Source organism: Sarcophilus harrisii, chromosome 3 (genome assembly GCF_902635505.1).
Source record: "Sarcophilus harrisii chromosome 3, mSarHar1.11, whole genome shotgun sequence".
Taxonomy (NCBI): Eukaryota; Metazoa; Chordata; class Mammalia; order Dasyuromorphia; family Dasyuridae; genus Sarcophilus; species Sarcophilus harrisii.
In genome coordinates, this window is record NC_045428.1 from 275,364,261 (window position 1) to 275,378,990 (window position 14,730).

The following is a 14,730-nucleotide window of genomic DNA, read 5'->3' on the forward strand; positions in this document are numbered from 1 at the left end:
TCTCATTTTATTCATTCATTTTTGGAGAGCATCTGAACAAAATCAGATCATAATTATATCCTATAGCTATGGAAACTCCTCATAAGTATCGAATAATGACAGTTTTCTGGCGTTACATAAACTATATTCCCATAAAGACAATCAAGTGTTTTAACCTTCTTGAATCCTTCATGATTTTTTTTTCACATTTCCCTTTTCATGCTTCTCTTAAGTCTTCTATTTAAATGTCAGATTGTATATTTTTCATCAAAAATGCTTTTGAGGGACAGCTAGGTGGCACAGTGGATAGAGAGTACTAGCCCTGAAGTTAGGAGGACTTGAGGACATTTCTTAGCTGTGTGAACCTGGGCAAGTCACTTAACCCCAACTGCCTAAGCAAAAAAAAAAAAAAAAAAAAAAAAAAAAAAAAATGCTTTTGAGAGTCCAAATTTATATCATTAAATATCCATTTAACTTTTTTTTTAATTATAGCTTTTTTATTTACAAGATATATGCATAGGTAATTTTTCAGCATTGAATATCCATTCTCCTTTGATGGATTACTCTATTTTGCTAGGTAGCTTATTTTGATTATAATCCAAGCTTTTTTGTCTTCATATTCTAAGCCTATTACTACTTTGACATGAAAATCTTGTGTGATCTTGACTATGGCTCCATGATAGTTGCTTTTTTTTTTCTTTCTAGCTACTCATACTATTTTCTCTTCAACTGTCAGCTCTTGTTCCTAGGATTTTTCATTATGAGATATTTTTAAGGAGTTGATTTGTGTTTTTTTATTTTTATTTTGTCTTTGATCTAATATACCAGAAGAGCTTTTCTTTAAAATTTTTTGAAATATGATGGCTATTTCTTTTAATCATGGCTTTTAGTTAGTGTACTAAGGAGGCAACTGGGATTGACTTCTTCAGGGTCATACAAGTAATGTTTGAGGGTTGATTTGAATTCAAGTCATCCTGAGTCTAGGATCCCATGCGCTATCCCCTCCACCAACTATATCTACCCTGCAAGGATACTTAACTGATATTCTCCTCTTCTATTTTCCAGGTTAGTACTTTATTAATATGAATTATTTGACATAATCTATTTTTCACTCTTGATTTTTTTTAATGGATCCTTGATTTCTCATAGAATCACTGGCTTCCACTTAACCTAATTCTACTTTTAAAAGAATTAAAATTTTCAGTGATGTTTTGTGCCTCTTTAACCATTTGGCCAATTTTGATTTTTGAGGAGTTCTTTTATGTAATAAATTTTTGTGCCTTTCCCACCATTTAGTCAATTTTAAGATGTTATCTTCTTCAATAATTTTTTGCCCCATATAACAAGCTGTTAATTTATTTTTCATTTTATTTTTTGCATCACTCAACACTTTTCCCCCCCAATTTTGCGTCTTTCAGTCTGATCTTTATTGAGCTTCTGCTAAGATTTCTTATGGGCTCTTCGCTTGTTTTCTTTGAGGCTTTGCTTATGCCTCTTTTTCATGTTATTTTCTCCTAAATTTAACACCATAATGACTTATCAATTTCTTCTTTTTTGTGATTTGATCATTTTTCAGCATGTTTCTTGACTTTTAACTTTTATGTTAAAGTTGGATTATGTTTCCAGGATATGGTGGAGGAACTTTCTGAAGCTCCAAGCATTTTCACAGTTGTTTTCAAAGCTAGCTATTATGGGCTTAGACATTTTTCAGTACTTCACTGTGGTTTTGATGCAAGGAGAAATGTCAATCCTCTTCTGGCCTGTACTCTTCTCTTTGCATGGGAAATGTCCCCATTCCCCTGGTGCTCCAAGTTCTAGAGCCCCTCTCAAATTACAAATTGTCACTAGGGCATCTCTTCCCCTGCAAGTGCAAGTGCTTCTCTCTAGTATTGGGACCAAGAATTGTGTATGATTAATGTATCAGAATCCTGCATCCAGTGCTAATTTGGGGTCCACTTTAATTCCTTTCTGATCAATTGACAAGAGTCCATTATAATTTCTGGACTAAGAGCTCCTGAAGCTGCAGAGCAGCTGCTGCTACCACCTCCAGGATCCACTTCCAATGGGTATACTTTGGTCCATGTCTCAGTTCAGTATCACAGACTTCTCCTGCCTCTTCCCTGTCTTCTGCTAGAAAAGTGTTTCATTCTAAAGTTTCATAATCTCATACTCCAGAATTTGAATCAAGGGCTGGAGGGGAATTTTGGGAGACTTTGGCTGGTTTCTTGTTCTACTTTACCTTCTTGGCTCTGTCTCCCTTTGAATTTATACCATAATAATTGCTAAACAAAAGATACTTTCTGCTTTTATTATTTCTCTTTTGGTAAAAAGATATCCTTGCATGAAAGTACAGCACTTCTGGCATAGGATTCTCTTATATTAAGTCATCACTCAACAAATACTATTTTATGGAATAGCCTAACATTTCTTAGAGCTTTAAATTATTTAGATGTTCTTACCTTGAACTCTCTTTATTATTGTAGGTGGACCTGCAGTTAATATCACAAATGTACAAATTGATATGAATCTACAAAAAAGTGATAACATGATAATGCCGGATAATATAGATGACCAGCAGGCGCGGTGAGCTCATGCTTTAGTCTATTTATCTATTAAAAGTAATTTAAGAATGTGTACAAATTAAGGAGTAGATGTTGCAAAGGGGGACCATAATATATAACATCTCTGCTCTTCTGTTTTTTTGAAGGTCTGAAATAATGGGCATTTCTTCAAAGAGTAAAACATTTACAAGGTCTTTACTATTGTCATTTACTCCCTGGGGTGTAATCATTTGAACCAGAATTGTAGAAAGATTCTTCTTCTTGCTGAAATACTGATGGGCCCTTATGCTCTGTTTGATTATGAACTAGTTATGTAATTTATTGGCACTTCAGTTTTCTCATTAATTACAATAAAGCAGATCAGATGTTCTTTTTCTGATATTGTTTTACAATTCTAAAACACTTATAATTCAATTTATTTAAAAAAATTCCACCACATTCCACTACATAACACAATTAAACTTGTTAAGAACAAAGACTTTTATTATATTTCACATTTGTTCATCTGAACAACAAATTTCTCTTTTGTGAGTTATCTTTCTATTGTTAGATGGATAGATATATTTTCCACTGTTAATTTCTTTGAATTTTTATAAAACTCGATTAGTTTTGGTGAAAACCAGAAACTATTTTACCCTCTCATATAACCAAAATATAAATAGAAAAATAGAAAAAAAAAGAGAATGCCAGGCTAAATTTAGTTATTGATTGGTTCTGAAAGGTAAAATATTACTGAAAAAGTGTTAAAATGAATTTTCCTCAATCTTATAAATTCATCTTCCAAGATCCTTACCCATGTGGAAATTTGGTGGCAGAGCTGTTTTTTAAAAAATCAAAATTGTGTATTCACACATTGATATATTATGAGAATTTATATTCAAAAACACTTACTTCTTGTTCAAGAGTGGTCAACATGTGCAAGATTGCAGAAAACAAAGAAGATTCTTCTAGTGATAGTGGTGGTAAGTTTTTTTTTTTGTTTTGTTTTTTTATTACTGTATTTTGATATTTTCAGATCTTATATATGTGATCATTGGAAGAATGTAGAGATTCAACCCTGTTAGTCAAATAGAGATTCAACCCTGTTAGTCAAATAGATTCTTATCCATAACAGGTTATAAAGCAAACTTTTCAGTATGACATGTTTTGAGGATCTCTTTTTAAACTAATAATTCCTACCCATTCTGAGTTTCTTACTTGGTGATATTTAAGAGGAAAAATTCATTTATCTGAACATTCAGTGAGTACCTTTGCTCTTCACTGCAAGTAGAATTTTTCCTTCCAGTTTTTACAAGGGTTGTGCTACTACACAGTTTGTTTTTTCCTACACACTCCTATTCAATCACCAAGTTCCCAAAGGCCAAAACTATCACAAGCAGAGCTCCCATTTTTATTCTTCCTTTTTCATAGGGATTTAGTGTCCAGTGATACACTGAACTCTTTTGTTCAGTTACAAAAGATACTGAGAAAACTTTTGTGATTTTTTAAAAACCATTAATCAATTAGAATGTTAGCTATGTAATAGCAAAAGCAACTTTTTTGTTTAGCACTACTGGTGTTAGTGCGCTATTTTGTTTACTGAATAGATGTTAATTCAATGGTGGAAATAATTGATATACAAAAAGACAATAATGGTGTGTGATTTTAATCCATTTTTTCCTTTGGAGATTTTCATGTAATTGATTTATCACATTAGTGGGTAAAGCTTTCTTTCTAATGTTTGGAGAAGACTTATAGAAATCTACTTCTGCATTAGTGTAAGAAATTTACACTTTAAAATTTCTCAGCTGGTTCATCATAGAAACCTAGGGTGTGAGAGATTTTTCTGATACTTTTGTATTATCATTTGAATACTTTGTGTATACACATTTGAATTTTCTGTATTTATAGATGAAGGAGGGATATGGTTCACAGCTCCAGTGACTTATATAGAAGAATACCATCTACCAACTTATTTTGACGAAGAAAGACCAACATATTATGGATGGTAAGCTTTCACTTTTGCCCATTACTTAATTAGAATTAGCTTTGTGGGAAGCATCAAGAAATTTTCAATAGATCTTTTAGAAAATGTACAGAGAGTTGTGGGAAGCGTCAAGAAATTTTCAATAGATCTTTTAGAAAATGCACAGAGAGTTCTGATGAAAAATAATCTCCAGCAAAAATTGAAAAGGTCAAACATACAGGGTGTAAAAAAGAATTTAAAATTATTGCTGCAAAGATGGCAGAGTAATGAAGTTTTGCTATACTTAGCATTTATTGATGCATAGACACTTTCAGTCACTCTTCAGAAGCTCTTCAGATTGCGCAGGGTGGAACTGTTTTTGTAGTCTGTTTACATTGAGAATGTGCAAAAACCATGGAGTGAGTCTACTATTTAATACTGTCACTAAGTAAAAAGAGTTTTGAGACCAATTAGGGTTTAATTCTACTTTTGATATAGGATGCAATTCAACAATTAATTAGCCAGAGAATACATGACTCAATCAACAAAGTTTTACTATAAAAACACCACTATAACCGTATGGTTTTTTTTTTTTTATTGTTTTTGTTTTTGTTTTGTTTTTTGCCTTGGGTCACACAGCTAGGAAGTGTTAAGTGTCTGAGGCCAGATTTTGAACTCAGGTCCTCCTGATTTCAGGGCTGGTGCTCTAACCACTGTGACACCTAGCTGCCCCCAACCATATGTTTTTAAGGAAAGAAACAGGTAAGAAATGCAAAGTCTTGAAATGTTCATATTTTTATAAGGAGCCATCAATTACCATACTTAATAAAAATACTAAAATTTTATTTACTATATGTCCAAGTTCAAGAAACACTTCTGAATTCCTTCAAAGAAAGTAAATACTTCTCTAGGTTTGAATTCAGTTGTAAAACAGATATCAGGGAAGGAAAATTTATGTGAAAACTCTGCTATGCGAGACTGACAGTTTCAGTTTTCTATTCATTTGAGATTTAATTGATAATGGTCTCATTTACTTGGGATAAAGGAACCATTTCTTACTTGTTTCTCTTGTAGTGCCTACAAGATTATGCACTTAGATTAAGTACTCCATGGATCTAACATGGATTCCTTGGATGGCATGGATTGATTCCTTGCTTAACTCATTGAAGACTTTTTTGAGCAGAAGGCACTCTTTAAATGGTAAAGAATTGTTCTGCACTGTTGTATCCCTTGACACATGCTTAGGATCTATTTGAAATCTGAGGTAACAGTTTCTCATAATGAGAATTCTTTTAATAGGTACAATTAATGGTTCTCTGTTCCAGGGATGGTTGATGGCCATAGAATGTAGGTTCCAATTAAGCAGACTCCTCAAAAAGGAAGAGCTTGGCTGGCATAGAAATGCAACAAGGATAGGAATTAGACAGTGATGGCAAGTGGGATTGCACTGATTTCTTCCCCTCAAGAGGAGGAAACTCCCTTTACCAGTGAAGTTTAGACTTTTCTCCCCATTATTTGTACCAGATACCAAGAACTCAGAAAGCTATTGTGATACATTATGTTCAAGCAGCCAATGAATATATAAACAGTAGGAAACTCCCACCCCAACTTTTTTTGACTAAACCTTTCTTGAGAATCTTGGGTAACTTGGTCTGAATCACTTAACTTTTGAGGGAATCGATTTCTCTCTGAATGTAATAAGAGTGCCAGAGTGGATGGCCACTTTCTTTTTGACCTCCCTTCTAGCTGAAACATTGTTTTTTTTTAAATGTCTCAGTAAAAATCTACAGCTTCTGTCACTCTATTAGAATGGGACTTGATGATGGAAAAAAGCCTTTTGCATTTGGTTATTCTATTTTTCAAAAGGGAAAATAGTACTTTCATGGTCTTTCTGTACATCCTTAAACTTCTTTAGGATTCAAAAAAACCCAGTGTTCTCAATGTCCACAAGCTAAATATTTCAAAGAATAAGGGACAACTAAGAGAGGAGGTTGAACAAAATGATGCATGGACTCAGAAAGTTAAAATATTTTTAGAAGTCAAATGAACAGCGTCTGCCTTAATCAACTGGATTCATCTTCTGGTGTCCTTACCAATTGGAAAAAATGATTGGGAAATCCTAAAAATGATTGGGAAATCCTTTTGGCTAACTTCATATTCACATACTTGACATTTGAAAAGGAGTTATATTTAAACTTTTTAATTTTTGTTCAAGGGATGAATCTATGTGGAGTTATGTAGAAAGAAAAGAAAAATTCTCTTCTTACTTCGGTGGTGAGTTTCTTTTATTCTTTGTATAATTGCTGATTTCACTCCATATATGATTATTGGAACAATGTTGATATTGCCTCCTAAGATCATGAAATAGATTTTTTTTCAATAGAAGCCTAAACTAGCAAACATTTTTAGAAAGGCATTCTTCAAGGAGTTCCCTTGTAAATGGATGGCACATACCCCTTCTTAGTAGCTGACATAGGAACATTCAACATGACCAATGCATGCTTAGGAATTTTTAAGTGGCCACATTTCCTCTAACTTGCCTAAGAATTGTTGCCACGCAGTTTTTTTTTTTTTTAACATAATTCCATTAAGCCAACAAATCCCTAATTTCTAAATCTACCAGCAGGAAAGCTCCCTTTTTCAATTTTTTCTTTTCATACTCAGTGTACAATGTTATAATGAATATTCCTATTCAGTTACTAAGCAGACTTTTCTGTATCACCCAGAAAATATGTAGAATAATGACTTCTTTGGGACAAAGATTTTGTTCTCTTTAACCTTTGCTTACTGAACCCCCCAGCCTCTCATATCATTAGAAATCTGTGGTCTTTCATAATTGTCTGACATTTGTTATCACTGTCAATGCTTTGTGTGTGTATCCACTGTATTTAAAGATAAAAGTGACATATGGATTGCAGAACCTGCTTTGCATGCAGAAGGACATTCCAATCCACCAACATATAGAGAACCAGCCAATCAGTATGCAAGGTGACTTTCCATTTTTGCCTATAATTTTATTAGCATTATATTTGTAGTGAGGACCAAAAGAATTTGAATCTGTTCATTTTTAGAACATGTACAAAGTTTCAATGGAAAAAAATCTTAAAAATTTAACTCAGAGTCTGAGCAATGAGCAATAAAAACTTAATGCACACTATTACAAAAATGGCAGGAGTATGTAGCATCCACACTACGCCTTTTGTTAGAAGGCCTCAGCATCTGTTTGTGAGTTGACCTGTTTCAATGTCATTCCATGACATTGAGTCATTCCATGGAACTTAACTTTTCCTAGTCAAATTGTTTCAACAATCCTTTTTTTGAAAATGGATGAAAACCATATCAGTAACTACAAAGATAGTCTCAAGGTCGTCCACTGTAACCTGATAAAGAAAAGTTTATAAAAAGGTTCAGGTTTCATTCTGATCCTGAACCACTATACAATTCAAGAACAAACTGGAAAGGACAAAGTTCTACCTGAAAGATATATATATAAAACACTACTCACCATTTTCTTTAGAAAAGAGAATGTCTTATGAAATTCCATCTTTTGACAAATATTCATATTTTTCAATTGATAAAGACTCACAAGTTGCCACAAGCAATTAAAATGCTATCAAATTATACTGTTTAATATGTTCATATTCAAAAAATTTTAATGCCTTTAAAAAAAAAGTAAACTTCTCAAGTTGGATCTTTTCCATTTGCAACATTGTGCAGTTTTTTATGTACCTGAATCAGAATTCATTTTAGCTCATGTTGTTTGGTCAAAAAATACCCTATCTGTAATGTCATAAGGCTTTAATTTTTTCCTTGCTCAGTAAGTTTGATGAATCTATGTGCAGTCTATATGGATCCTGTGTTTATAAAATAGTGGAAACTTAAAGAAAAGGCCTTCTTTTACAAAGCAGAGAATTCTATAAAGGAAGAATGGCATCCCTCCAAATACATTTATATTGTTTTTTGGACCATTGTGACATTTCTTCTGAAATCCATATTATGAAACCATGAAAACTTCATAAGTTTTTCTGCTAGTTTGATTTGCATTCTTGATGTAAATATTTGTGGTAATTCAATCTCTGCTTGCCTACTAATACATCAGAATCCATCTTAAAGAGTTTTGGCAATGGAAAATTCTAACCATTAATAGATGTTTGATCATTTATTCGATTTAAATTTTCTAGCGTTTAATTTCCACATGTATCAAATAAGGCAGTAAAAGTTGAAGATCTTTGTTTCTTCTAACTATAAATTGTGGGATCTAAAATCTCATCATCCTTCCATAGCAATATGATTTGAAAATTTTCTGTGTTATCCTGTGTTTTTTCCCTACCTTCTTTTTCTCTTTGTATGTCTCCTCCTCTTTTCTAAGCTGCATGCTTACGGCTGCACAATTGATCAACTTAGTCACTCTCATAATTATAAATGGAGATTGAAATGTAAAACTTCAAAGTGTGTTCACACTTATATTACTGAATACATCAGTCAAGCTAGATGTTCTCTAAATTCACTACAGTTTAGGAAGTAAAATAATGGTGAACAAAATAAAAGTGTACAGAATCAATTCTAAGGAATCAATGAGAGCACTATTATAGAGGAAATAAAAAGAAGAGTTGAAAAAGGAATAAATGGCGACTGAGAATTACTATACAGAGAATTTTGTTCCCCTAAACATTCTCCTTTCCTGTGGTCATTCCTTAATGGGCAGCTTAAGAAAATTCTACGAAATTCATAGGAGGAGAGAATGTATATATCATAGTAAGATCAGGCGTATTTGTCAGGCACATGGGACTGTGATAGTCAAGACAACAAGACAATAATTGCAACAATTATGAATTTTTGTATAGGTTGTGCCCAAATAAAATCTTAAAAAAAAAAAGGTAAAGGAAAGTTTGGCAGGCCGGAAAAAAGAGACTAAGGATGGGACTGAAAGAGTTGCCTATGATAGAAAGTGTGACTGCAGAGAGAAAAACAAAATCTCAGATGAGGAACTCCCTCTACCATAACAACTGGAACATTTTCTCAAAATATCATAATGTCAGATACATACAAAAAAGAGAGATAAAGTGATTGATCACACCTGAGCATTCAAGCAATATGTATATAGGTAAGAGACAGAAAAGCATGAATTTTTCTCTTCCTGGTTGAGAGTGAGGTCGTTATTCCCTGAGTAACTTTTGCTGAGTCACTTCATTCATTTGGGTTTCAGTTTTCTCATCAGGATAATAATTCAGAGAGTTAGAGGTTGCTTCCTTTGTGATCTCCTTCCCAGTCCTAAAAGAATGCCACCATTCACCAATGTCTATCAAAACAAAGGTCTTTCCATGCTATGACAGAGGGATGCATCCGTCGTATCAGAAACAACTCTTTCAATTCTTTTCCTTCCTTGACGTTAAGGTAGTACTATTTAGGCTTTTCATTAATCAATGTTTTTGAATTTTTTTAAGTTGATACATTAGTCAATACTGAGAAAAGATTATGATATCTCCAATGAAAAGAACAATCGCCACGATAGGTTAGACATATGTTCAGTATTTCTACAGATAAAAAGCTTGCACCAGCCACTCTATAGATTCCTATTCCTGGTAAAAAGATTATGGCAAATTCTTTTCTGAAATTGCCCATTTGCTTGTTTGTCATTTTAAAAGCAGGATTTAATTTTGAATGTATTTTTACTTGCTATTGTAGGAAGATCAAACTATTCCCAACTCCAGAAATTACAGAAGACCCCTGGCCTAGTGAAAGTGGTGAGTTTCACTTTTGTTCTTTCTGGTTTCATGCTTGAACTTTAAACTGATTTAAGTGCAATCGATGCTCACCAAGAGCAGCCTAATCTAGATAACATTTTCAAAATGACATTCTTTCAGTCTTCTAGAACAACAATGCTGTCCTCAGGACTGGAACCAACCTCTAACCAGTGGATAGCCAGAATTGCACAAAGCAGGCTAGAGATAAGGAGACTCAGGACACCAATTTAAGTTTAATTTGTTTCAGAGTGAGGAATAAAACAGCTGCAAGCAGAAGACTCCTCCTAAGAGGAAGGCTTGAAGCTGTTGATGCTGGGACCACTCTATACAAAATCTTTCCAAGATCTTCAGAGATTTTTTTCATGGTTAGCATTTCTTGGGACAATACAGATTTTCTGTCATGTGTCCCATAGTTTGACAGAACCAGAGTTCTGTAAGAGGAACTGGAATATGCAGTACTTGTCAGTGACAAGGAACAGGGATTGTGAACATGTGGTAGACATCCCTGAAAAATAAGGAAAGCTAAATCATTTAGTGAATACCGGGAGCTGGTCAGTCCAAGCAATACACTTTTGTCCAGGGTGATGTAATCTTTAATTGCAAAGGATTATTGTTAGGCCAAGATTGGGACATGGCCTCTTTGCTGGGCCTTAGCTCTGGGAACCAAAATATTTTCATAATGTATCTAATCATAGTTCCTCTACAATTTAGGACTACTTAACAGGGAAAATTCATGCCTTGAAACTTCCAAAGGGTATACTAGTCCTTTGCCACAAGAGTCTTTCTCTGTAGTTAACACAAAAATTGCTGGCACATTATTTTTTATAGCTTTGCACCCCCAAAATTAGGGACTTAGCAATTAATAGGAGGCCCAAATCACCTAGAGTAACGCTTCCATATTTACTTTTCTCTTGGTACCTAAGGTATTTTGGGTGCTTCTGTTCATGCATCAAGTAAATTTGTAGATGACTCTAGAAATAGAATCTACTTAAGTCTCTACTTATTCTTAGCATTGTTGTCCTAGTAAAGGTTATATCTTTATTCATCTTTCCTTCCTTAGCCCGCTAGCAGAGTTGATGTGTCATTCACATCTGCTCAACTGATTTTAATTCAACAGGGGAAAGAAAAAGCTTAGTTACATAACAATGACATAGACAGTAGTAATTTTCAGTCCCTTTTTACTGTGGGAATTATCTGTAATTGATTTATTGAGTCAAAACTGTTGACAATCATCTTGGGGGTGGGGTGGGGAGAATAACAAAGATAATAATCACTAACCTTTATGTAATGTTTTAAATTTCCCTAAGAGCTTTACCTAAGTTTGATTCTGTTCTAATTTTACAGATGTGGAAATAGTCCAAGAGAACCCAGTGGTTATATGACTAGTTGTTAAGTGTCTGAGGGTGGATTTGAACTTAAAATCTTCCTATTTCCAACAGCAGTGCTCTATGCACTAGGCCTTTTAGATGCTTTTGAAGCCTGGATCTCTGAGAGAATCCTTGGATTTTGGAGGGTTTTAGGTCAATGTCATTTTGAGTACATAATAATTGGTATTATAAAATGGACCAGCCTTCTAAGTCATGTATTAGCTAGGGAACAATCTTCACAGAAAATATTTGGTGAAACTTGGATTCTGTTGGCCACACTTCCCTACAGTCACATAGGATAAAGTGGCTCCCCTCAGTTCTTTCCAAGGCATTAATTAGCAGAATAGGGAAGAGTTTGAACATAAGTAATGCACTTCCTGGTAGGCTGATTTTGCTAAGAAGTATTCACCATTATGTTGAGATTCAGGTTTTGTTTCCCAGTTAGTATTTGGATTGGCCAAGTCCAGCTTTTTTGGCATTTAGCTGCTATTGTAGAGGGAGAGGACAATATGTAGATATAGATGTTCAGTACTGGGAACAAGGCTGTAGGTTGTGGTTTTCAGAGTCTCTATGCTGTAGAAGAAAGCCCACTTCAGCTGGTAGCTCTCTCTTGCCAACATTATTTGCATAGTTTTAGTGTCTGAATCCCTGAATTATTCTTGCTCCTAGAGAGAATAAGTGATGACACAGCAAAGAACACAATACAAGGGAAAAGCAGTAAAAAGAGGAGGCTGCTTTCATTCTTTCGGTGAGATTTTGTGTCCCAAGAACAAAATTGTACTGATGAAAACTAATTTCTCCTGACTTCATTTTGACTCTTTGGTAGCTGGACAACTGCTAGGGGGCACAGTGTATGGAGAGTCAGGACTGGAGTCAAATATGGCCTCAGGCTCTTATTGGCAGAGTCTGGACCAGTCAGTTTCAGTTAGAGTCTCTGTTTCTTCATCTGTCTGGATGAAGGAACTGGTGAGGGAAATGGCAAATCATTTCAGTGTGTTTGCCAAGAAAATCCTAAAATGATTCATAAAGACTCAGATACAACTGAAATAAGACCAAACAATCATCTCTAGAACCCTATTTTACTTTTTGCTGGACAACAAGTCCTCCCTAAAAGTCTTAATGGTTCGTGTTGCACTCCAGTGAACCATGCAGAAGAAAGAATATTGGGTGGGAATTCTGAGGACTGCTCTGGATCCAAATCTTAAGCTCTGCCACTTCTCACTATACATGTAATGCTAGTCAGGTCATTTAACATATCCAGGGCTAATTTTCCTCATCAGGTGTAGAGAGAGCGTTAGGGTAGTATGATTTTCAAGGTCCTTTCCCATTCTATAGATGTGGTCTCACAAGCTTTCTAAATTATAGAGGAAGGTCCAGGAAGCCCTTGATATGTCACATGTAGAAAAAAAGTGAGCAAATATTTAAGAATTTCCTTTTAAGAATTTCCTTTTGAGAGGAAGATAAATCTATCAATGGAAAAGAAATATTCGCTACATACAGTCACACATTATGTATGTGTATATATATATAAATATATACACATACATAATGAGTATGTGTATAAATTGAATAATGAGTATGTGTATAAATTGAATAATGAGTATGTGTATAAATTGAAACGTGTACAATATGTGTATAATATTAATACACATATGCATATGTTTCAATTTATACACATACTCATTAACACACCCACATTCCCATGCATATATGAACACATATGCCCACATTCATCAAAACAAAATAGATTTTCCTACACACATGGATTCTTGCAATGCATATATTCACAGATACATAAACCTACATACATATAGCTTGAGACATACAAATATATGCATATATTCTCAAACTATTGACATAGAGCCTTCCTAGTCTTATTTTCCTTATGTAAGACTGAGATGTGAATGATGCTCAAACTTAGTTTGATTATATCATTCATAGAACAGAGAACGTGCATGAATGACAATAAATCTTTTCCTCACCATGAATTTCAGATGTTTCTCACGGACATCTAGAAAACAGAAAAAGGTACATCATGAAAAGTCAATTTCAGGGGATTCAAAAAGGTATTTTCACATCTTCATTTATGCTTTGTTAACACCGTTTGGGGGATTCGTTGGTAGTCCTGGCTTCCCGGCCACTTCATCATTTCATTGTTTTTCACATCTTCATTTATGCTTTGTTAACACCGTTTGGGGGATTGGTTGGTAGTCCTGGCTTCCCGGCCACTTCATCATTTCATTGTTTTGTCTGATATAAAAAGTCATTGCTCCTTCTGGAACCCATACACATCTTCATCTCATTAGTGAGCGGACGCGTTCCCAGAGACGCTCTGGGCGCTCCGAGTTTGAGACACACGGGAGCACTAGTAGTCTCAGAGCACACAGCCAGGTGACCTGCACGTTATTCTTAATGAGCTATCCTGTTTCCTTCACAACCGTGTTCTCTGAGAAACTTACACTTGTTTTCACTTCTAAAATCTTCTCTGCCAATTTGTAAATTGTATTTACTTTTAAGAAGCCTTGCATCATTGGAGGGCGTAATTATATCCTTATTTTTCCTCAGAGCCATCGATGAATCCAGAAAAAATGTCTCTGAAGACACAGCGTCCCCAGGTTGCAGTATTTTGTCATGGTTTTTTTCTTCTAGGAAATAGAGAAACCCCAGGAAATAAAGTTAGGAGAGGAAATGTTTGTCCTGGTTTTGTCCTGCGTTTTGACGCCTGCCTGTGTTCTCCCTAATTGTTCAGGGAGTCATACGCAGGCAGGAAAGTGTAGGAAGCTCCTACTGAGAACCAAGCTCAGCGTTAAATGTTGGGGCAAGAGAGAGGAAAGAGAGTGACGCAGTCCCTCACGCCGAAGCTCGCCCCGCCCCCTCAGCGGGGGACCAGGTGGAAACGCCCCGGAAAAGGCGGGGCTACCGGCGCCCTATGACGACATGAGGGAGCCCCGGGGAACTCTGGGATTGGGGTAGCCCCGGTGTAGGTGTGGCCGCTGGAGCTGAGCCGTGAGGGCGGCTGGAGGGAAGGGCGTGGCTGCGAGCTTCTCCTGCTGGCTCCGAGCCTGCCAAGGGCCCTCCTTCCCCTTCCCCCTCCCGTTTTGGGCGGGAGTTTGGGTCGGGGGCGAGGCTCCCTC

The 14,730-nt window shown here is 35.4% G+C and overlaps 1 protein-coding gene across 1 annotated transcript in view; it reads left to right on the forward strand.

Moving 5' to 3' along the window:
- Positions 1-14,451, forward strand: part of LOC100933903 — a 41,933-nt gene extending 27,482 nt beyond the window's left edge. The window contains exons 9-17 of the mRNA XM_031959540.1: positions 2,463-2,562; positions 3,444-3,502; positions 4,431-4,527; positions 6,701-6,759; positions 7,380-7,473; positions 10,171-10,229; positions 12,266-12,344; positions 13,591-13,662; positions 14,162-14,451. Coding sequence (XP_031815400.1) covers positions 2,463-2,562; positions 3,444-3,502; positions 4,431-4,527; positions 6,701-6,759; positions 7,380-7,473; positions 10,171-10,229; positions 12,266-12,344; positions 13,591-13,662; positions 14,162-14,252 — 710 coding nt within the window. The 3' untranslated portion in view covers positions 14,253-14,451. The remainder of the gene's footprint in view (positions 1-2,462; positions 2,563-3,443; positions 3,503-4,430; positions 4,528-6,700; positions 6,760-7,379; positions 7,474-10,170; positions 10,230-12,265; positions 12,345-13,590; positions 13,663-14,161) is intronic.
- The last annotated feature ends 279 nt before the right edge of the window (positions 14,452-14,730 follow it).